The sequence below is a fragment of the Ictalurus furcatus genome, chromosome 4 (genome assembly GCF_023375685.1).
Source record: "Ictalurus furcatus strain D&B chromosome 4, Billie_1.0, whole genome shotgun sequence".
Taxonomy (NCBI): domain Eukaryota; kingdom Metazoa; phylum Chordata; class Actinopteri; order Siluriformes; family Ictaluridae; genus Ictalurus; species Ictalurus furcatus.
The window spans coordinates 34348518-34373965 of NC_071258.1; the positions used below are offsets into that span (position 1 = coordinate 34348518).

The 25448-nt window shown below is 41.3% G+C and overlaps 1 protein-coding gene across 4 annotated transcripts in view; it reads right to left on the reverse strand.

Moving 5' to 3' along the window:
• Positions 1 to 1121: 1121 nt before the first annotated feature.
• LOC128607100 (protein unc-13 homolog C) overlaps positions 1122 to 25448 on the reverse strand; it is a 179760-nt gene continuing 155433 nt past the window's right edge. For all 4 annotated transcript variants that reach the window (XM_053623744.1, XM_053623745.1, XM_053623741.1 and 1 more), the window contains 4 exons: positions 21276 to 21423; positions 5473 to 5565; positions 3345 to 3504; positions 1122 to 2341 (listed from right to left, as the gene is read on the reverse strand). In XM_053623744.1, the coding sequence (XP_053479719.1) occupies positions 2056 to 2341; positions 3345 to 3504; positions 5473 to 5565; positions 21276 to 21423 (687 nt within the window). In that variant the 3' untranslated portion in view covers positions 1122 to 2055. The remainder of the gene's footprint in view (positions 2342 to 3344; positions 3505 to 5472; positions 5566 to 21275; positions 21424 to 25448) is intronic.

Here is a 25448-nt window from a genome sequence, read left to right on the forward strand (position 1 = left end):
AATCATAGAAATAAACAAACAAATAAAAAATATATCAACATGGCACGAGTACGTAGCGTATAATTATCTTCATACAGTGAATGGATTGCTTTTGTACAAATATATTCTTTTTTTTTTTAAATATAACTTTGGCAGTTATTTTAGAAATGAAAGAAGAGAGAGAGAGCGAGGGGTTCAGAGAGAGCACGAGAGAGAGGGAGTGAGAGAGAGAGAGTGAGAGAGATTCAGAGAAAGAGAGAGACAGAGTGAGAGAGATTCAGAGAAAGAGAGAGACAGAGTGAGAGAGATTCAGAGAGAGAGACACACAGAGAGAAAGATTCAGAGAGAGAGAGAGACAGAGTGAGAGAGATTCAGAGAGAGAGAGAGAGATTCAGAGAGAGAGAGAGCACTAGAGAGAGAGAGATTCAGAGAGAGAGTGACAGAGATTCAGAGAGAGAGAGAGAGAGAGAGCACTAGAGAGAGAGAGATTCAGAGAGAGAGAGAGATTCAGAGAGAGAGAGCACTAGAGAGAGAGAGATTCAGAGAGAGAGAGCACTAGAGAGAGAGAGATTCAGAGAGAGAGAGCACTAGAGAGAGAGAGATTCGGAGAGAGAGAGAGCACGAGAGAGAGATTCAGAGAGAGAGAGCATGAGAGAGAGAGATTCAGAGAGAGAGAGATTCAGAGAGAGAGATTCAGAGAGAGAGAGCATGAGAGAGAGAGATTCAGAGAGAGAGAGAGAGAGAGAGAGAGAGAGAGACAGAGAGAGAGACAGAGAGAGAGACAGAGAGAGAGAGAGAGAGAGAGATTCAGAGGGAGAGAGAGAGAGAGAGAGAGAGAGAGAGAGAGAGAGAGAGCATGAGAGAGAGAGATTCAGAGAGAGAGAGAGAGACAGAGAGAGAGACAGAGAGAGAGAGATTCAGAGAGAGAGAGATTCAGAGGGAGAGAGAGAGAGAGAGCGAGAGAGAGAGAGAGAGCGAGAGAGAGAGAGAGAGCGAGAGAGAGAGAGAGAGAGAGAGACAGAGAGAGAGCATGAGAGAGAGAGATTCAGAGAGAGAGAGAGAGACAGAGAGAGAGAGATTCAGAGAGAGAGAGATTCAGAGGGAGAGAGAGAGAGAGAGACAGAGAGAGAGAGAGAGCGAGAGAGAGAGAGAGAGAGAGAGCGAGAGAGAGAGAGACAGAGAGAGAGCATGAGAGAGAGAGATTCAGAGAGAGAGAGAGAGAGAGAGAGAGAGAGCCCGTGGTGTGAATGCTTGAGATTGCCTTTCGAAGCGCATGTTCACAGTGATCATTCTGAAAGGCTGGAAGCCGAAATGAACTAAAGGAAACAGTCGAGAAGCCTGAACGAATAATAATGAAACCCAAACAAAGAAACAGGGCGAAACCCACGCGGCCCGTTCTGCTCAGCACTGAAGGCGGCCCTCGCTGTTGTCAGTGGCTATAAAATTACAAATGCCTACGAAGAATTAGATAGCAGTCCTCGCCGTTTTTAAAAAAATGCTGTTTAAAAAAGAGTCGGACAGGTCGAGGGATTTAAAAAAAAAGCGTGAACGTGAAAGACAAATGGGAAAAAAGACAAAATGCTACACAGATAAAGAGATTATGATCCCCGCACACACACACACACACACACACACACACACACACACACACAAAATAATCAAGCAAATTCGAAACATCACCAACATTACCAATAACCGTTATGATTTTTTTGTGTTTTTTTTTGGATAAATTGTTGTTTGTTTGTTTTGTTTTTTTTTCTCATAGGGTTTGGCACTTTATCTGAACAAATACCTGTTCGAAAAAGACTAGTCGTCATACAAAAAACGTATTCAATGTCTCGTTAACGTAGAATATATTATTTCATAGTGAGCATACAGCAGGTAAACACTTGTAGTACATACGCTTTTAGTTTTTCAAATGAACATTCCAACAGATGTTTAACACACATGCACAGAAACGAACAACACGACTCTCTTGCGCTGTTGCCACATCCTGCCTCATTTTTTCTTTATTTCACTCTTTTTTTTGTTTTTTTTTTCTTTTCTTCACCGCGTCCGTCGTCCGCGATCTTTTCCTCACGACGCTTCCTCGGCCGAGCGCGTTTCCGATTTGAGCCGTACGAACTCTTTGGCCACCTCGTCGTTGGTCCGTTGCGAGAGGATCCTCATGATGGTGAGGCCCGTTTCGTCCATGTTCACGCTGCGGATGAGCGGATACGCGGCGTTCAAGCTGACCTGATCGATCAGGTCTCGGAGCTGCAGCACGGTGACGCCGATGACGCGGTCCTCACGAGCGAAGCAGTAGTCCTTCAGCGACACGTGGAGCTCGTACGTCTCCGGCCCGTGCTCGCTACTCAGGATACTGCAGAGGAAAGAGATGAAAACGTGAAAAACAGACATCGCAAAAGGATTCCTTAATATTCCTGATGAAACCATTTTTACGTGACGTGCTCAACTTTCTGAAGTTTTGACATCAACGGGGTTTCGACGCTTAAAGTGCAAATGCGAATAAATAGAATACAATTAAAACCTTTAAATCATCGTACATGTTATAATGGTTTTAATAATTTAATTATTCAAATGCACAGACTAGTCAAAGGGTGAAAATCTCACTGGAAAATGACATCAGACTGTCCTTGAAGTTGTTACATCATAAATTAGACGATCCAATCATGTTGCAGTATGCAAATTATAGGACAAAATCCTTCCAGGGAATTAGTTTTAAAAAAAAACAACCATAAACTGGAATAAGTCTCTTCTTTTTAATAGCCTCTTAAGGTTAAACTGACTCGGGAGCAGACGCTGGCGTGAGGAAGCTCGTGTTTTAAAGACGTGTTTTAAAGCCTTCTTAAAATCCTCTCTCAGTATGATTTATCTGACGACAGTCGACAGGAGCGAAGAATTACACAAAACACAAAATGGCGAAGAGCGCTTAAACGCTCATCGGACATCGTTTCCCAGTGTGAACCTTTAATTGTATAAAATTCGGCAGTAATTTATTATTATTTTTTTAATCAATAGATCAGGTCATAAGTGTAAAAGAAGGCGCCGCGCCTTTCGGCGAAATTTGTGAATGAAATCTGTGCGAGATGTGCTTTTCTAAACTTCTAGGATTTTACTTCAGCTTGTGGTGCGGTTCAAAGTGAAAGTGTGACGTTTTTACAATTCGACCGCGTGAAGTGTTTTCCCGGGCTGTCGCACACAACGACCTCAAATTTACCCCGACGAGTGCGTACAGTACACGTGTTTTGTACCGTATTCACTTGACATGCAAGTTGATTTTAGAAACTAAGACTAGAATATCCTGCATGGACCAGAGAAAAGTCCGGCAGGATTGATGAACGACGAATGAATGAAGTACTCACTACTGGAACGTTTCATTGTATTTGGGTGACCAGTTGTTGTTCTTGGTCTTGGTGCTGTATTTGCGTTTCTTGTCGGCGAGGTTCGGCCCGATGGCGTTGATCTCGACAAACGGTCGGAACATAGTGTTCGTCTGCCAGTTGATGTTGTTCACACCCACCACTGCAAAATAATAATAATAATAATAATAATAATAATAATAATAAAAAAACGTTGACGATTTTTTTTCGGGTTCAAGTTTAATATCTGACTTTATAGGTTTCCTCTACAGCATTAAACAGGACACTCATATCGGAGCGAGGGATTAATACTGAGATTTAGACCTCAGACGTAACTTAACCTTTTAACTTTTTATTGTTCAACTCCTATCGAGGGCAAGTTGTTTCACAGTAACGGAATACAGACTTACTCGCTATTTAGAAATTACACGCAGGGGGCGGAGATTGATTAAAAAGAGGCGTGTCTTAGTTTTGCATGATTCTGAGCTTATATTTAAGCTTCAAGTTTGACGTGACCACGATACGGCACGCTGGAAACGTACGCTTCGGCTGTAAAGACACTCAAACACACTAGGGAATAGCCGAGATGAGATCAATATGACTCCTTTTAAAATCCAGGAAGGACACCGTCGTAACTGCAGACATTAGTTCTTCTTTCAAAGCCTGCATTTTCATTACGGATACAATGAAGAAGGAACTTAAGGTTTCTCAGTAAGTATAAGAGCGAGTGAGCGCTCGGTCAGCTTATCCTTCGAGCCGTGGACATGTTTTCTTTACGGGGGAGCGCGTCGAACGCAAAAACATCGGCGTTATTTTATTAACAAATCAGAGTCGTGAATTAGGAATCCAACTATCAGGCCCTCGAATTTAGTCTCTTTAATTAAAGCGTGCGCATGGGTAAGAACGTGGAGCAAAACAAAATGCGAAATAACAGCGCGCTGGATCAAGTGCTATTCTATTCTATGCACTGCTGAGTAATGAGCGTAGAAGCCATTTGATTCAATTAAACCGGTGATTAATGCGATCATTACGACTAGGGCAATGCATCCTCATCGTACATCATCCTATTAGTCTCTTTGATGTTTGATGTTTTTAGGTTGGATTTAAAGACAAACGCTTGCGTTTTACACGGCGGTCTACATGCAAAACCCCGTCTCAGAAACACTTCTGCTTAAGAAAAACCTGGCGACTGCAACCCCGGAGGCGTGAACCACGCACGGCCGATTTTAATAATCTGAAATGGGAGTCTGGAAAATGGACTTAAATGCGTGATTAGAGTACTTCTCCTCATAAATACCGGCATCATTTGTCACTGACTCTAAAAACGGTCCAAAAAAAAAAAAACCCCAGAGATTTTAGCAAACCCCTCTCCTCAGGAAACTTAATACTTAACTCCAGAAACCAGTTAGAGGAAGAATCAGATCCAACTGATATCCTCTTATCATTAAAAGACAACAATCAACACCAGTTTGCACAAACATTGCACTAGCCAGCCCATATTAGTGATAAGAACTGTGAAGTACATTACCCTTAGGGTATGTGGCAGACGCCCTTATCCATACCGACTTACATTTATCTCATTCATACATCTGAGTAATTGAGCGTTAAGGGCCTTGCTCAAGGGCCCAATAATGGCGGCGCTGGGGTTTGAACTCATGACCTTCTGAGCAGTTGACCAGCTCCTTAACCACTGCGCTTCCACTGCGGAAGTGATGTGATCGGCAAATGGTGTGCAGTTTAATTCAGCGTTATTCATGCTTAATGAACCCTCAGGTGATATCCGAGTAATTTCCTCATTCTGGCCGTGAAGATGTTATCCTCTAATCATCTTTCTGACACTAAAACTCGATCCCTTTCTATCTCTGCAAGGGAGGTCGTTTTATTGCCGTGCGCATGGAGGAGGTGTACAGTAACAACACACATAAAGATAGTGTGTGTGCTGTTAAAGTACAGCTGCATCATTATTACAGTCATAAAATAACCAGAGCACCGAGCGCTGTCCGTCATAAAATATACATCATTACTGAAATGAGGAGAGTCGAGGAGGCGTCTTTTCGAGATGAAGAATTATATAAAGTGCTTAAAATTGTGTGTGTGTGTGTGTGTGTGTGTGTGTGTGTGTTCAGCTTACCCTTCACGTTGACTTTATGTTCTCCAGTGCCGGGGTGAGAGATGAGATCCACGTGCATCACCACTTCTCCCACCGAGCTGGACGATGACTGACCTGAGATCAAACACACACACACAGAACAAAAAATCATTTATTTTCATATTGAAATTTCTCTCATACATATAAACCGTTCCTACACTGACCTGAAATCAGATGGATAATGAAAACTTTGGGCCTCAGATACAGGGTTTTGGGGGAAAAAAAAAAAAAAACCATAAAAAAAAAACTCCTTGTTTAGGCCACGCCCACTTACAGATACAGATACGAATATTTCAATCATCAAAGAGATAGAAGTGGAGATACTGATAGTGATATTGTGTTTGATATTCATACTTAAAGTAAGTATGACATAATAAATGGACGATCATGTATGAAAGACGCAACACCGTTCAGAGAAATCATCTACACTCTATAAACTATATTTATATATGAGAAATATGGGATTAACATTAAACATACTGTACTGACTGCACACACACACACACAGAGCAATTCTGAGAAATTCTATATCCAGTGTAGATGAGTGCAAAAGTTTGCACACCCTTACTTCAAACTAATGAGATGTGATGTGGGTTCTATAGTGTAATATCAAAAGATATAAAAACATATTCCTGAATCTGATATAAACGTAGACTTTTCTTAAACTTTTTATTCTCCTATGGACTTTTTCAGGTGCACAGACCTTTTCTATTTTATTTAGGATTTCTTGTGAATACGACACCTAATTTTTTTTCCTCCACTCTTTTTACCCACCGTGTTGTGTCTCTCTAAACACCCGTTAATAAAAACGAGCTTTTTTTTGGTGAAGATGTACCTGGATATGCACCTTTATGTCATTCTACGCCGATATAAACGCAGGTTATCGGCTTGTGATGATTTGTTTACGTAACGTTCTCTCCATGCTAAAAGCATGAGGTCAAACTTAATCACTGTTAAACAGTCGACTCCTTTTATGATGACGGTTTGGCTACAGCACTTAGCGTACAGACGTCGTTATCCAGAGTGACACACATAAGCCCCTTTATTTACATAACATTTAAAGGCTTTAAGTTATTACAAAAATGTCAAGTCTATTTAAAGTGGTTAATAGATCTATTCAGTTCAGTTTAGACCCCTAACCAAGACAAATATTCAGGAAAGAATACTTCAATTTTTTCGTGAAATTACAGTAACCCGCTTTACTGGCAAACCAGGCTGCGGGTTGAACCTTAAAAATCTTCCTATCACGCGTAGAGTGCACTACGTAGGGCGTCGGAAGACATTCGGGATCTGGCTTTCCGAGCGCTCCTACACCGAACACCTTTGAGAGATGAGACTGGAGGAAAACCCTGATAAACGGATATAACACTAACACTACAGGCTGCACAGCAAAATGCTGATAAATCCCTCACCATGAGGTCAGACCCAGAGAACTCCACATACAGTAAACATCAGATCAATTCCAAAACGCTCATAAATGATTCATACAAAACTCCCTAAACATCACATGAGGATTGAGCAAAACCCTTGATCAATCTCTCTTGACACGCCGTGCTCTGGGACCTGGCCGTGTACCACAGAGCTGAATTAATGAGTTCGCCATAAAATTGGCTTCAATCTCAAGAAACTCTCAGGTGAGTTAGGGGGGAAAAAAAGAAAAAAAACAAAAACGAACCACTTAGCTTCCTGTGCATTGAATTCGTAGCGGCTTTGTGGGATTTCCCTCAGGAAGGCGCTACACACTCTGCAGCCTGAATCCTTGAAATAAACAAGGACTGAAAATCATACGGATCTGAACAATACGACCCTATTATAGATCACATGCAACTGGGGCCATGGTCCGAATAACACAACACTCATTTATCAAATAAAACACACCCCGAGGACTGACCCGAGCCAGGACAGGAAGACAATATAAAACACATCCTCCATACATCACTTTGAAAAAAGCGGCGCACTGGTTACACTGAAGCGAATAAGAAAAATAACATCTAAACACCGCCAGTTACAGGATATCTCCAAAAACACACATATCGATCCTTATTTTATTTCCTTTCTCACACAAAACTATTTCAAATGCCACATTTTTCTGGACTAGAGGACACGGTAACATCCCTAATATTCATGAAGTCTTATAATAAAGCACGAATACATGCCTTCATTACGTCAGGTTACATAATGCAATCTAAAAGTGTCACATAGCAAAGATAATATGTTATAATGCCTGGCATACGCGTGGAAAAAAAAAAAAAACCTGCTCAGAATTACATTCATAACAGTTTATAAAGCTTATAAAGTATATAACAAACTTGTGTCAGGTTATAATATCTTCAAAATGCAGTTGAAATGCGTTAATGTGTCATATAGGGATGTATGGTACCGTAAATGCTGGACATAAGCCTGTAGAAACACTCATTAGTACTTATGATTACACACGCTGTATCCATGACAACACTCTTACCAGTCTTAAGAATAGCTAATATAGTCTAAAAATAGCTAATATGTAACTAACTAGCCAAACAACAGCTAGTAGCTAGCCTAAATCTAGCTAGTATGTAATCAACTAGCCTAAAATAGCTAGTATACATAGCTAGCATGTAAATAACTAAGCCTAAAATAGACAGTATAACTAGCTAGTAACTAACTAGCCTAAAATAGGTAGACAAGTCTAAATCTAGCTAGTATGTAATCAACTAGCCTAAAATAGCTAGTATACATAGCTAGCATGTAAATAACTAAGCCTAAAATAGATAATATAACTAGCTAGTAACTAACTAGCCTAAAATAGGTAGACAAGTCTAAATCTAGCTAGTATGTAATCAACTAGCCAAAAAATAGCTAGTATACATAGCTAGCATGTAAATAACTAAGCCTGAAATAGATAATATAAATATCTAGTTTGTAGTAACTAGCCTAAAGGTAGCTAGTATGTAACCAACTAGCCAAACAACAGGTAGTAACTAGCTTAAAAAATAGCTAGTATGTAAATAAAGTAGTAGTATACATAGCTAGTATGTAAATAACTAAGCCTAAAAATAGCTAGTACCTAGCCTAAAGCTAGCTAGTATGTAACCAACTAGCCAAACAACACCTAGTAAGTGGCCTAAAGCTAACTAGCATAAATAGCTAGTATGTAAATAGCTGGCCTAAAAATAGACACTGTTATTTTTTTTTCATGGCATAATTGTAATTTTGCCAATGAAGTGGTTTTTTTTATTTATTTATTTTTTCCATTCAACACTCACTAACAAGACTCATTTATTTACAGACTCTTTGTCCTCCGTATTAGTTTTCCTGGCTCGCTCCCCAACCCGCGAGCTGATTGGTCAGGAGATAAAACAGCTTAGTGGCTGCTTCCTAAGACTACGTGGAAAACTTGCGCTAACAGATCGAGACCAGTTGAACGAATAAGTAAACGGAACTGGGTCATGTCTCCTACTTGGTTGTTAAAAAGTCTGATGAAACAGGATCAGATCAGATTGCAGCTGCTCTTGCACAGTTCGAGCCTGACCTGATTCCGGTCCAAGACGTTTTGATGAACGACCGGGAGACTGAAGACTGATGTTCATCAACTGTACAACACTAAGCTGTCAGCGGTGATAAAGGAGCTCGTGCCGAGCAGCGGAACGGGACTTTAACCACGTCTGCTGGGTCTGACTCTTTAAAACAACTTACAATAAGAGTCCCTGTGTACTGGAAGCACGTTAGGTTCAGCGTTTCGTTAATTTTTAATCCTCCGTGTGTTTATTTTTTTAAGTACCGGTGAGTATGTAACGAATCGAATCGTCAATGCTGGAAGAAACCAGAACGGCACACAGACACGTATTGAGGCGCTGCTTTCTCTCGGCTGTAATAGATGAGCTTGTTTATATTCATAATCACCCAAACGAGCCGTACTTATTACAGACTATCGCAGGAGAACGGGACGGCCTAATTTACATACGGAGGGAAGAAATGAAAGCTGAGTGCCAAAAGGAAATAAAGACAGATTGATGATCCAACCAGCAACCTTAAAGGACATGTGTTTACACTGAAATAAGTGTGATTAATGCTTCTGGTGCTAATTTGTTGGTTGGTGCTGCAAGTGATTTATTCCTGTGAGACGTTAGCGATTGTGTGCCGTGTTAACGTCACAGCGGGACAGCGTTATTACAAGTGCAAATTTTGAACAATATCAAACATACGTGATAACTTGGGATCAGTGATACGCGAGATAAACCTGCGCAGACTAAAGGACTAAAGTGCCACTACAGCGCTCTCTTTAGGTAGAGGTGAAGTGAGGGCTAACTCATACTTCACCACTATCCGCATTGCATTGTGGGTAATGTAGAAAACTGCTAACCGAAGCGAGACTAGAGGAGCATGTTCGATGAAAGACGTTTAAACTATTTACTATACTTAAACATCAAAAAGCGTCCACCGTACGAGTTTCTTGCGAGCGAGCTGTTACCATAGAAACGATGACGTGTTCGAAGGAGCGCGTTAAATATGAAAGTAACTACGGTTTCATTACAAAACCGAATTTCATGCTCGATTGATGTTATTTTCCAATTAAAGCTTAAATACCAGAACAAATGGGAGTCTCAGACAGCAATTCTACTTATTAATAGTTTCTTCCGCATCCCCTTTGGCCACGGTCTGACGGATTAACCCGAACGTGCCTCGTTAATAAGTTTGTAATTACTGAAAACAGTCACGTTGTTGAGTTGTGGAACGGTGAAACAGGTACAACTCTCTAGCAGTGTGTGAAAATAACCATCACGCAACCTGAGAACGTTTCACAGAGCCGGAAAAGGAGACGAGGTGTTTAGGTAGTCTGTTTTACCCATGGTAGCGGAAGGCGTTATTTGGGGAAAAAAAAGGATGAAACCGAGACACGGGTAAACGGTGGGAGGAAAATCCCCGTCTGAGAGATAATAAATCTCAGAGGCAAGCTGTATACAAAACATATTTACGTCTCGTTCTGAAATATCGTATTTATCTTTTCGCTCCGTCTTTACACGCATTGTTTCCCGCGAGATCTGTCTACGAAACTCACATTTTGTTGGTTGGATAATTTCGAATTGAAGGGTGCACAAACTTTTGCACTCAACTACTTCAAGTCAAACCGAGCCTCTGGCTCGAAGTAGTTGACTCGAAGTAGTTGAGTGCAAAAGTTTGTACAGCCTTTAATTCGAAATTACACACACACACGCACACACACACACACACACACACACACACACACACACACACACAGTCACTGAACAGCAGGAAGAAAAAAACAAACAATGAATACAAATATTAGCTGGAGGTTAATCCACTAACGCCAAACTTCTTCCTCTGAGTCCCGATTCCTGAAATTAAAGCCTACAGTTGTGTGTGAGTATTAGTGTGTGTGTGTGTGTGTGTGTGTGTGTGTGTGTGTGTGTGTGACACGGACTTTAAGAGTATACAACGAAAGCCCTGAAGACAGAAAAATTCGACATTTCCACGCGAACACCAGAACATTTTTGCATATGCATGAGCGCATATGAATGCTCACACAGTTTTATATGAAAGCACTCGTTCTAATACGCTATCGTTTCTATAGTAACAGCTCTTTCACGGAGACTTGTATGGCAGACGCGCCGCTTTATAAACAGATTTTTTTTAAAAATAAATAAATCATAGATATGGTGAAGTTTTCTTAAAGTGAGGAGACGGAGGAAATCTTCTGGACAGAGGATTAAAGATTGTAATGGTTGCCAGTTTGCTGGCGGGCCCAGGACAGAAGCCTGAGGGACACCTTGAGAAAACAGACAGAAATGTCTGCTTGCCAGTGGATATAAAAGCCAATGTGGTAGGAAATAACGTAGTGTTTGAACTAATCTGAATTAGCACTGCAAATACTGTTACAAATCCTGTCTCCACCCCTGTCCTGTCGTTGGTTATTGGCCTACTCTGTTCATCTATTGTGTTCTACTCTACGTATACCCTGGTGTTTCTTTGCCTGTAAAAAGAAGATAAAGAAGGGAGAAATACATTTACTAGACAGGAGTTCAAAGCAAAAAATAAGATTGTTTATGCTGTGGTATAAGAGGAATAAAACACTTCGGGGTGTGCTGTTATAGGTAAATAATCAGATTCGGGGGGTGTTAAGAGTGTTAACTCCGCTTCATCGCACCGCCCCGTTTATTGATTATGTTCCTATAACAACACAACTCAGAGTGTATTATTCCGTACTTATTATTGCACCAGCGTAATTCTATAATCAATGAATTTTTTTTTTTCTTGAAAGCACGTAATCGTATTGGATGCATGGAAATGGACTTAATAACATGAACAATGTCCAGGTTTGCAAACATCCGTATTGGGGTATTTAAGGATCCTAAGAACGATTAGCGTTGTTATCATGTCATTTTGTTTTGTGTATTTGTCTCAGTTCTAATGCTGTCTCCGCCCCTGTCTCGTCATTGCTGTGTTACCTGATCGTGTTCACCTGTTTCGTGCTTTGGTCCTTGATTATATCGGTCCTCTATTTATACACCCTGCTGTTTCCTTGTCTTGTCTCATGTTTCTGTAAGACAGAATGCGCTAAATGGTAAGCACTTATATAGTGCATTTTTAACGGCTCTTAGTGGTTCTACAAAGCACTTTACACTGTGTCTCATTCACACACACTCACACTCACACACACCAACAACAGAGCTGCCATGCACGGCGCTAGCCTGCCATCAGGAGCAACTTGGGGTTCGGTGTCTTGCCCGAGGACACTTGTGCATGTGGAGTCACGTGGGCCGGGAATCAAACCGCCGACCCTACGATTAGCGGACAACCCACTCTACCACCTGAGCCACAGCCGCCCCTTTATTGGAAAATGGTTTGTAGTGCCATCGGCGTTTAACTTTGAAAAATGGCAGACACTCACTTGGCATTTCATCCTCTAGAAGAAATCAATAAGCGCTGTATTAAGAAGACTTTGGCTGATTTTTCCCCCAAGGCGTTTCTAATCATCGAGGTCTGCCCCGGTCTCCGTTTGGAATTCCAGAACAGCGATTTATTGGATTTTGGATGACAACCATTAGCATTTGTTTGGACAATATTCTTCTATCCTACTCCAAATGCAACAGAAACAAATATGTGATGAATCAAACAAGACCTGGCAGACGCTGTTCAGTGGGAAAATACAGACGCCTACTGAATCAGACCGGCTGAGGGCGGAGACTGTGCGGCTTAAACGAATGGAAATTAGGTCGTACGACCGACATTATAAATCAATAAAGGTTGCGTTAACGTGAGTGTCTGAGTTAATTCCTTCTCTAAGCTGCTGAAATAAAAACTCTGGTCGATGGATTCACGATCCAGGGAAGAATGTTCCCGTGACTCGGCACTAAATAAGAGGAGCGGTATTTTGAATCGGATCTATGGATCGACAGCGACACCGTGTCGGTGGATTTCATCAGGGGCCGGGAAGTTTGCTGTGAGCGGTCTCGGGGCACTCTGTGCTGTAATGTGCCTGTGTTCGCTTTGTGTGCTGCTTGTGCAAACACACTTTAGCGTTAATATATTCTTTTTAAAACACTTCCCAGCAGAGCTGCTGCACAATATTGTCTATCCAGAGTGCACAATGTGCACAAGGCACCATATCTCCACTGAGATAAAAAATGAATTAAAAAATAATAACTTGTATGTTCATAGTGCATGTTATTTATTTATTTATTTATTTTTTAGCCGCTCTTACTGGAAAATCGTTATGTATTTGTACATCATAATTCATTTGAACTTATAAAAATACATTGTAATTAATTATAATATATATATATATGTTGAAAATAATTGCATTTTTTCCACTGTTTAAAAAGAAAATGTATTTAAGCCACGCCCACTTCCGATTCCAATCCAAACAAATATTTAGAATTTTAAGGACAGGAACAGACAGCCATCGTGTAACACGCCTAATTTCTACACTGTTACAGGTCTGTTCCAACTATCTCATTCAATTCATTTGATCGTCCGTCAAAAGTTCAGATCGTCGTGAGAACCAAATTGCGCTACTTTGCGATGTGAATTGTGTTGAGTGTTGAGCTAACATTAGCTTATGATTAACTTCTCTCTTTAACACTACCTTATTGACTAGCAAATGCAACAATTTTACCAAGTAAACTACAGTGAAGAATGCACATGCGGTTGTTATTATTATTCTTAGAGAAAATAGCTAGCTTGCTAGGTTCAGTGTATTAAGCTAACGATTTACTGGGTGGCTAATAAGAATAATACACCCCCAAAATAAAAGCCTTTTGGATGTAATGTAAATGTGTCTTTAAAGCAAAGACTGCGAATCAAATAAAGATCGGAAACCTAAGAACAGCTTTTGATCTCAGATACGGTAGCATAAGCTCTGTCTTATAATGAATGAACAGCCATCTGTTCACTGATGTTCCGTGGGCACTTGATCAGGAAAGAGGATGTATGAGAAGCTTTTGTTTGAGCACTCAAGTAGATCTGCGGCTCATCATCATGGAAATAAAATTCTGGGCCATGTTAGGAAATAAAGGAACTAAGTTGGAGTGTGTAGACAATAAACATCAGCGGGCCCAGGACAGAACCCTGAGGGACACCTTGAGAAAACAGACAGAAATGTCTGCTTGCCAGTGGATATAAAAGCCAATGTGGTAGGAAATAACGTAGTGTTTGAACTAATCTGAATTAGCACTGCAAATACTGTTACAAATCCTGTCTCCACCCCTGTCCTGTCGTTGGTTATTGGCCTACTCTGTTCATCTATTGTGTTCTACTCTACGTATACCCTGGTGTTTCTTTGCCTGTAAAAAGAAGATAAAGAAGGGAGAAATACATTTACTAGACAGGAGTTCAAAGCAAAAAATAAGATTGTTTATGACTTTTAGAAGGTGGGTTCAGTACTGAACAAAAACCCAGCTTGATGACGCTTGGACAAGTCGTTATTGGACAGGCGTTCCTGAAAGTGAGAGACTAAAGCCTAGATTACACTTGTATTTAACTATACGTACGGTATGTGTATGAAATATGGTGGCTGCATGTATCCTGTGGTTGTTTGGAGCATTGCTTGTGCAAATCCTCAGAAATGAAGGTTACATTACGCAATATAAATGTAAACAGTGTGGGCAGTAGAGCAGTCTGCGCTTCCAGAGCAGAGTCTTCTGGATCTTCTCAGTTAGCTAAAGACTTGAATGTAAGGTCCTATTTTTTTTTTATTTGAGATGCAGCTCACAACAACAGCAAAAGCTTTAAGCGAAACCAAGCTCGTCAGGTGTTTAAATGATTGAAATTGGCAAACATTTTACGGTTTGACGAGGAAACCTGAAGGACAGGAATGTTTTGGCTGTGTGGCCATCTAGGGGGTGTCACTTTAATCCGCTAGACATGCAGGTGAGTATGTGGGAAAATACAGCTCGTATTGCTGCTGGTTCTGTAAGTGGACCCAAAATCAAGTATCAGGTCTAAACCAGGACGGAACGAAGACAGGCCTTTGCAAGAAAATGTCAGTTTTCATTTTTTATTTAGGATATGACTGAGTGAGACAGCATTTGTAGGGAGGAGAGATGTGTCACTGGCCGAGTTATTTAGAATAAACAGGAAGGAAGGCTTTAATAATAGATACTGATCGGTGAAGTGGAGAGGAAAAATTCATGAAAAATGTATGAGCATGCGTTTGGTTTGTGGGCGGAAATGCTACTCGAAAGGTGTTAGTCTTGCACATAAATATGTAGGAACACTGTGACAATAGTACTCATAATGTTTTACTACTGGTATTACCGCTAGCTAAAAGTGCTTCACTCGTATAGCTCGTATAAATATACGAGATTAAAAAAAACATTGTGATTGCTTAACCTGTTTGTCGGTGTTGTGCCTCCTCATCTTTAATTCAGCACATCAGCTAATTATAAAGTTCTTCATGTGATGAAGCAAGACGATCCGAGGAGAGAAAACATAGCTACGATGGAGGAACCCTGATTATAGCATTAGCATAAGGTTCTGCCTGTCAGATGATCATTTATTCCAAACCTACATTAACTTTCCCAACTTTGTCAAACATAAAAAATGGGATTTTCATCTTATATATCCCACCCCCCCCCCCCCCCCCCGCACCAACCCACCCCTCCTGACGACTTGAAATTGTTGTTGCCGATGAGTCAATTCACCCGAAATTGCATACTCTCACGACTGAAAATCCACAAGAGTCCTCAAAAACCCACCTGGTGTGTAAAGTTGTGAATAATTAGGGTTAGCCTGCAAGGCGGGGTTAACATTTGTAGCTTTAATTACAACTTCAGTTCTGTGAAGTGATAACAAATCACTCACTCATTACAATTCTTATGCATTTTGCATGAGATTGGACTGACTGAATGTCGTCTGGTGAGCAATATACCTTCGCGCAACTGCTAAAACAAACAACTTATAATGGGCGGGCGTGAACGTCGTGACTTTAAACTAGGCCGTATGAGCTGCGATCGATTTCAGGAACGCTTAAGAGGATATATAAAAGAACACTTCACATTAGGCTTTAGAGAAACTGGGAGTGTTTAACAAAGGACGTACAGCCCACACACACACAGGGTGAATATTACATTTTGTTGAAGTAAATATTGACGTCGAGACAGATAGTGCCAGAGCTTTGATCATCTTTAATACGATTTTGTAAACAAATGGAATTTTAACAAATGCCTTGCAGTGAGAATCTCTCAAAGGAAAAAAAAAAACTTTAAACGCTCTGGGTGCATAACGGTTGACGCCTTTCAACTGATGCCTTGTAGAAGCTCCTTCAACTCATCAACTTAGTATTATTACCCCATTCTTCTCATGTGGAATATTTGATTTGAAGAGGAATGTAAGATGACGCCGCTTCCCCAGTTTAAAGCAAATCTGACCTTTTTGTGACATCATTTTTGTAATGTTATAGCTATTTCTACAACATGAAAAACAAGTGCTAACACAGAAATAAATGCCTTAGATAACTAACTAACTAACTAACTAACTAACTAACCAATTAACCAACCATTACATATTAGTGTCGCTAGATATCTGGTATCCACCAGTATAAGACTGGTGGGTCTTACATCAGCATCCTAAACTTGAAGCGTTTCTTTTGCACAGCCCAGGTAAGTTGCACAGGTAAGTTGTTGTCTTATCTTTGATAAAGAGTGTGTGAGAGAAACATTTTGTCTAATTACTGAAGTAGATCCGAGACTCATGAGCATGGGAATAAAATTGTAGGCTGTGTTGGGAAATGACAGAAGCAAGAGGGAGCGTGTAGATAATAAACGGAAGCGGGCCCAGGACGGAATCCTGAGGGGCGTCGTGAGAAATTTGCCAGAATGTAATTTGTACTTGTCAGCACATATAAAATACTGTCCGTTAGTAAGGTAGGATTTAAATTAGAACGCCAAGCACACAAATAAGTGTTGAGGTAGGTACAGATAAAGGAGGAATGCATTTAAAAGATTGGAGTCAGCAGAGAAAAGAACGACGCGGTTCCGGTCAGTTGACAGATTTGAATAGGATTGAAGGTCACAGCTCTGAGCGGGATTGAAGGACACTGGTCTTTCTCTTCCTGATCTGTTCCTTAGGTGACTTGATTGTGCGTTTTAAATCAGAAAGACAAAATTCTTCGTTTTTAAAAAGTGCAGCAAGTGTTGTGCCAAACGATCTTGGGGCTTTTTAAACTTTTCTTTGCCCCCTCCATTTTACGCAGACCCACGTACTTGATGAAGTGAATTAATGATAACGAGTCTTTATTGATCACGTATACATTATAGCAGAGTGAAATTCTTTTCTTCGCATACCCCAGCATGTTAGGAAGTTGGGGTCAGAGCACAGGGTCAGCCGTGATACAGCGCCCCCTGGAGCAGACAGGGTTAAGGACCTTGCTCACGGGCTTGGCGGTGCTGGGGCTTGAACCCCCGACCTTCTGATCAGTAACCCCGAGCCTTAACCGTCAAGCCCCTCATAATATGATGCAACCGCCAGCATGTTTCACTGCACACACTGATCTTTGGCTGATGAGCGATGTTGGTTTTACATCAAAGGTGTCTCTTGAAATTATGACTAAAAAAAAGTACAAATTCAACATGGTTTGGAAAAAAATGTGTAAATCCTTGGAACAAGCTCTGCTAAGGGTCAGACTTTTGGAAAATACAAGAAATGGTTGTGACATGCAGCAGGTGGCCACTTACTTTTGAAAGATCCTTTTATCCAAAGTGTCACAAGTGGATAAGGCTTTAAGCTACTAATCAGAAGGTTGTGAATTCAAACCCCTCCACTGCCAAATTTCTACTGTCGGTCTTTCAGAGTTATACGGTGTCAGAATGTGGTTCTCAGTACACCGAGCGCTGCTTGTTTTCCCAGGTGTGTTTGCAGTTTTGACTTGGTTTCCTCCTCCCTTCCTTGATCATTGGTTGTTTGCATTATCTACTGTTCATCACCTCATTTCCACTGTGTATATATAGTTATATATATGTATATAGTTTTTCTGGATCGTGTCCCTAGTCCTTGTGTTAATTCCTTACGTCCTATGTGTATACCTCAATTTTGATTTTTTTTTTTTTCCCTTTAAATCATTTGCATGTTTGTGTTTTGAGTCCTGACAGTCCTCAGCCAAAAATCTCTTGATGGAAGCCTACAGGGACGGTGGCTTTAATTCAGCGTTAATCAGAATCACTTCAGTTCCGATCAGGCGAAGGTAAAGTCATTTGCAAATTGAAATTCCTTAATCAGAACACCGAAAGGGCTGTGAACACTTCTCCAACCGAGCCACCGAAATTTGTTGTCTAAAAACAATCTTTAGTTATAATTTGAACGTTATGTATGAAACCAAATTGAAAGCACAAAGCGGCCTGGCGTGCTTTGTCTCGATTTCAGCTCGCTCGAACAGCGAGCACCGCTCCAGTGTTCTCCATCACACACGGGGTGATATAATTGTTTTCTGTCGGCTAGTCGTGCGCTGATCAAAGAGCATAGATCAGTGTAAGTGACTATGCGGGGGTAAGGCATGTAGACCTTCCCAATTATAATGGTAAAATGTGACAGCGCTGAAAACCTCTGACTGTTTCCATGCTGTCACACGACAAAGTAAATCATTTCGAGCCTTGCCCTGGAAGTGCGTAGAGCAAGAAATCTGAGTAAAACTTCTTTTCTTCTTTAAACTATCAAGACTTAAACTTGCACAAAGAGCAGCATTGTGCGTGCAGGTTATGAAAGAATGAAGCAGGTGAATGACTAACGTGTCATAGTTGTTGATAATCTGTCATTATTGCTGTCGTTAAACCTGATGCTTTCAGCCAAATAAGTATCATTGAATCAGGCAACTGCGACACAACCATCAGCCTTAGTCTTTAAATAATTTCTGCTCGGGAATAAAACCGAAAATAAACTACGCCCATAACTGATGTTGAAAGTGTGAGATGGCCTAAAGGGACAATTTCACTTCGGGTCCCAAGAACATTAACCTGTCTGGTTTTCTAGGAGTTCTGATGATGATTATGATAATTGACTAGTTCAACAAACAGACTTCATATTAATCCATAATGAACTTTCTTTTACGTTCACACTATCCGTCGTTCCCCAGATGAGGACGGGTTCCCTTCTGAGTCCGGTTCCTCTCAAGGTTTCTTCCTCATATCATCTCAGGGAGTTTTCCCTCACCACCGTCTCCACCGTCTCGCTCAATAGGGATAAACTCACACGCTTAAAATCTCTACCCTGTGTTTATATGTTTCTGTAAAGCCGCTTTGAGACGACGTGTCATCCCATGTAGTTTGTGTTGTTTTGTGTAGCACCGTGGTCCTGGAGGAACTTTGTTTGTGGTTAAAATGACAATAAAGCCACTTGACTAAAGCTAACCAGGATGTTGAGTCATTACTGAAGATAAAATATTATGATCAGTGTGGCCATGACAGGACCGTGAGTAGATCTGAAGGAATTATACAGACCGGACAGAACAGGATAACTCTGGGACGATGATTGTTTAAGATCAGCCTGGAATCAGGACCTCTTTGACGACTGGCGTAAATCAGGGTCAAAATCATCCAAAATGATCCGGTTGTGTGGGAGCGCTATAACTGAATCGACCCAAACAGATATACTAAACCATCCCCAATCACCGCTGAGCTCTCATCCCTCATCCACCAAACACACTTTGGTTTAACAAATGGCTTCTCTCTGCTCGCGTGGAAGGAATTACACACAAGCGTTGCAAATTTGGCAGAAATAAATGCGCTCTTGAATATTGTGACGAGAATGAACCTGATTGCAGCACTGAAAAAGTACACGCTAAACGCAAACCAGCGCGGAGAGACACGTGTGCTATGTCGTAGTTTAGGCAAAGGCGTATTGTTCCAGCATGCTTCTGAGCATCTTCTTTTAGTCCAAACCAAATTCTTAATAATGTCTCACAACATCTCACATTGTCTCAGACTGTCCAACAGTGTCTCACAATGTCTCAGAGTGTCTCATAATGTCTCAGACTGTCCCACAATGTCTCACAATGTCTCAGACTGTCCCACAGTGTCTCACAATGTCTCAGAGTGTCTCATAATGTCTCAGACTGTCCCACAATGTCTCAGACTGTCCCACAATGTCTCACAATGTCTCAGACTGTCCCACAGTGTCTCACAATGTCTCAGACTGTCCCACAGTGTCTCACAATGTCTCAGACTGTCCCACAATGTCTCACAATGTCTCAGACTGTCCCACAGTGTCTCACAATGTCTCAGAGTGTCTCATAATGTCTCAGACTGTCCCACAATGTCTCAGACTGTCCCACAGTGTCTCACAATGTCCCAGACTGTCCCACGATGTCTCACAATGTCTCAGACTGTCCCACAGTGTCTCACAATGTCCCAGACTGTCCCACGATGTCTCACAATGTCTCAGACTGTCCCACAGTGTCTCACAATGTCTCACACTCTCTCACAATGTCTCAGACTGTCCCAGAGTGTCTCACAATGTCTCAGACTGTCCCACAGTGTCTCACAATGTCTCAGACTGTCCCAGAGTATCTCACAATGCCTCAGACTGTCCCACAGTGTCTCGCAATGTTTCAGACTGTCCCACAGTGTCTCACAATGTCTCAGACTATCCCACAGTGTCTCACAATGTCTCACACTCTCTCACAATGTCTCACATTGTGCCACAATGTCTCAGACTGTCCCACAGTGTCTCACAATGTCTCAGACTCTCTCACAATGTCTCACATTGTGCCACAATGTCTCAGACTGTCCCAGAGTGTCTCGCAATGTCTCAGACTGTCCCACAGTGTCTCGCAATGTCTCAGACTGTCCCACAGTGTCTCGCAATGTCTCACGCCATGCCATACCATGTATTAACGCCACATAAAATGACTTATTTGCAATATCTGAGCAAGTTTCCAGAACTACACACTATACATCCTCTTGTAAACAGTATCTCTTTCGAAGCACCGCCTTGAGAGCCGGAATATGATATTGAACATCATTATTCAGCTGCACTACAATTAGAATTGAAACCACAGGGAGCGCCTGTTGTGTTCACGATTTAGCAATGTTCTGCCCCATTAAACCCACCCATCTCTTTAGATTTTACAGCAATGCATTTGCACCATTTATTGCACTACTATACCCAATAGATCTCATCTCCATGTCAGTGATGATCAATACAAACAATATTATGAGAATAAAGCCACTTATCCTTTCCCCCGCTTGCTTATAACTCACATCTGGGTTATTCACAGTAAAAAATACCCCCCTCCCAACACACACACACCCTCCATCATCACTAAGATTTATCCCTCCAACAGAATTATTTCTTACCTTGAGACATCTGGGTGCATATATATTTTTTGATCAAGGCATCTGTGGGTTGGGTGTAAAGGCTAAGCGCATATTTCAGAGATTTCAGCTCCGGACTTTTCTCCAGGTACGTTTTCTTTAGGCCGTTTCCTCCAGCATGGAAATATTGCTGGAAGGAGAGAGAGAAAGAAACAGAAGACAATGATTCGTAAGCCAGATGAATTTTAACTCCTTTGATGTTTTATGGTGTTATACTGTCATGTTTTAGATGGTCTGTTACCAGATTCCTCCACCACTTAATAAACACCACGATACAATATAATAAGACTTCTCAATAACAATTAAATCCACACATAACATGATGTGGCAAGGGTTTAGCTTTATCCCATCAATATAAATACATTTCGACAATCTATTTGTCTCTCTATTATCATTAACAATTTCATTACTGACCAATCAATTGCATCACTTAGAGAGAGAGAGAGAGCGAGAGCGAGAGTGAGAGAAAGAGCGAGACAGAGATGAACAGATGATTGAAGAGTCACTGAGACGCAGACCTACCTAGGCTTTTTAAAGGTGCTAATCTAAACTCGAACATTTTTTTACGAATCTCGCATTGAAGATGATTACCTTGTGGCTTCTCTGTCATTGAGGCAGTGTCCCTAATGGGTTCCTCAGTCTGTCCCTTTGAGGAAACCTTCAAAACGTCTATGCGGTCTACAACCGAGGCCTGCCTTTTGAATCCAAGTTTTGTAAAGGCAGTTGGAAAAATACAGAATCCCGAGAAGTTTGATATTTTTATTCGTTTTGACATCAGCCGAATCCTGACACGTCTCTTTGGGGATGCGACGCCTCGGGGAGCTCCTATCACACATCGGCAGCAAACAGCTTGAGCTCCTCAAAGGGTTTGTGTGGAAAAAGACACCAAGAGAACGCTGGGCCCTTTTTAAAAAAACCAACAACAAAACATTATACCCTTTTTTCTAATCAAAACCAGTCCCGAGACCACTCTTTAAATGTTGTTTCTCGTCCATTTACCATGTTATAAAGATTTGCGTTATATGTGAAACGTTAAGGCCAGTAACTGAGACTGTCTTTTCTTGGTTTCAGACTAATATTACAGAGAATTTATTAAAATGCTCCTGTTATGTTCAAGCGCTCACTTTTTTTAATGGAATTAAAAAAAAAAAAAAGTTTCACCACACACTCAGTGTCAAAGGTATTAATATTCTGCAATGTCTCACACCCACCCATGGCCTCACTGCTCGTTAGTGCTGAGCGATTAAATGGGAGATGACCAGGCATCTGGACGAACGTCTGACATATCCATCACACACACTCAGGCAATTATTGCTCCGTTTGAAGGATGGACAATAACAGATTAGCGGCCCGCCATCAGTGGGACTGTAAACAGTTTGTTGATTTGATGATGCGATTAAGCCAGATTGAGTTTTCAGTACAGAGGCCTTCCGGTAAATGGCAACGAGGGACCGTCACTTCAACACTGTCTATCTCATTTACCTCTTTCGTATTCTTTTTATCCCCTTCTCTCTGATTTTCTCATCTCACACAACCCCAGACGTTCGTTCTGCCTCTCAGCAACCGATAGCTGATTTGTTTCTTGTGGGCGTGGCTTAAAAATCTGGATCTAACTAGAACGAGATTTTTTTTTTTTCTCCCAATAAAATATCTTTTTGGTGGGTTTGGGTCATTTAAAATCGAAACAAACGAAAAAGCAAGAAAATCCAAACTCAGACCCGTAAACACAACACACCCAAATTTGTGTTAGTATACTAGCGCACTACTACAGGTATTAATACTGCTAATGGTACTGCACTAAATTGAAGATGTATTTTGTATACTAGTGTGAGTATTAATAGTAGTAGTTGTAGCAGCAGTAATAGAAGCAGTATTATTATTATTATTATTATTAGTAGTAGTAGTAGTAGTAGTAGTAGTAATAAAAGTACTAGTAGGAGTAAGAGAAGTAATTGTAGTAGTAATAGGAAAATTAATAATAATAACAGCAGCAACGATAGTAATAGTAGCAATATTAGCAGCAGTAATGGTAACAATAGTACTACTAGTAGTAATAAGAGAAGTAATAGTACTAGCAGTAGTGATAGTAGTAATTTAAGTAATAGTAATAACAGTAATAGTAGTAGTAATTGTAGTAATAGTACCCAAACTTTGCCAAACTAATTTTTCTTTTTCTGTGTTTGAGCGACTGTTATTTTCTGTCGTTAAAGTAAAGAATTGTTAAGTTTTGTTGCTTCACCGCTTTCTGTCTAATTTGCATAAAACTGAGAAACTTTCCATTCAAATATCAGTAGATGCTGTCAGCAGAATCGCAGCTCAGTGTCAATGTATACAGGAGATAAATGATGGGCCGTCACTTCCTGAACGCAGGATTAGAGCGGTATCTCTGCAGCGCTTTATCTACTTTAACCACTTTATAAACAAGTATTTCTCTCTCTCTCTCTCTCTCTCTCTCTCTCTGTCCCCAGGCTGTCTAATTGAGATATAGCCTCATGTCAGCGTTTCCTTCCAGACCCTTCACTCTGCTGCCAATTACAGCCTGAAAACAAAAAAAAACACAAACCCCAATTTAGCTGAAATTAGGTAATTGCATGCCTGATCCAAGCGGCTGATAATAAGGCATTTGGATTGTTTGTTTAGCGGGCAAATTATGCTCAGTAGTGCTGACTGGTCAAACTGAGACGCCGGAAAAACGCTTGACGACTTCACAAACACTTCAATAATTCACCACTGAATTAGCAGAGTTGGATTCTCATCAGGAACTATGCCAATTAAGTAAAGATTAAAAATGTAGCCTTGTGCAATTATAGGAAAGGAATTAGCGTCATTGTGATGTCATTATTTTCCTCTAACAGCATCCCTAAGTGTTTTTCTCCTCTTGCACCACAGAAATCTGGTAACACTTTTAGTGTTTTCTTTACGTATTTAAAACCGACACATTGTACTTTTAAAGTTTTCGTTTCCTTACAGTTATATTTAACATCGTGGAACATCCACTAAACACGTTAGCTATTACATTTATCGCGTTATAGCAGCTATAAACAGATGTTCTGCGTCTTTTCGAACTGCTTTTCAAGGTAGCGTAACACAGTCTGAGGGAGGAAAAAGCTATCTACCCTCTTCCACCTACCTCCATGAGCTCACCCACACCCATAATTAGCTAGCGTTGTTGTGATTGACAGGGGATACAGTGTATGCCCCTCGCCTCTTGACTCCTGGCTCCTGGATTAGTTCCCAAAAGTGGATGGAGCTATACGGTCCAAATTACAAATCAGTTCAGAATTAGACAAGGATTCAGTGGGAAAACTAATTTTGTACGCGAAAAAGACGCCGCTGTCGTAGGTGAGGCAGCTCACCCAGATTCTTGACGAATCTGACAGCTTCTCCTGCTTCCTCCGCTGAAACGAGGACGTCCTTATGAACACCGTTATAAGTAATGCGAAGCCATGCCGGGTGAAGTATTCCATAGCGAGCGTCCTCAATGCCACGAAGTTGACCCCTTACCTCATTAAACTTGGCCCGGGCCCGGGCTGTCTTGGCTGTGTGGTCCGGGAAAACTGAAATAGTCAAATCGCTCACTTTAATCCGTTGGAGATCTCTCGTGCGGCGTAAAATGTCAGCACAGTCACTGTGATAGTGGAATCTGCACACAATAGCTCGTGGTCGTTCACCAGGCTTGGGATTAGGCTGAAGGGTCCGGTGGGACCGGTCCAAAACCGGCTCCTTCTCCAGACCAAACGCCTCCTTCAGCAAGGCCGCTACAGCAGCAGTTGTACAGATGTCAGCGCCCTCTGGAACTCCGACTATCCCAACGTTATTGCGCCGTGACCTCGACTCCAAATCCTCACATTTATTCTCCAACTTGGTGACAGTCGCAGTGAGAGACTCGATAGTAGTCTTCATCTGAGCTATGGCATCGGTGCAACCGGAGAGAGCGTGATCCATTTCCTCAACAGTACCTTTCAGTGTTGATATGGTAGCATCGGTAGCAACTTTATCACTAACCAGCTGTGTCTTCACGGCCTGCAGGTCAAGCTGGATAGTAGCCAGCGCACCCCTGAGAGTCTCCTGGAGCTTCTTTTTAAAAATATCTGCAATGTCTGTCCTCAGCGAAGCCAGCAACTCGAGCCTGAGGGCGGCGAAGTCAGGGTCAAC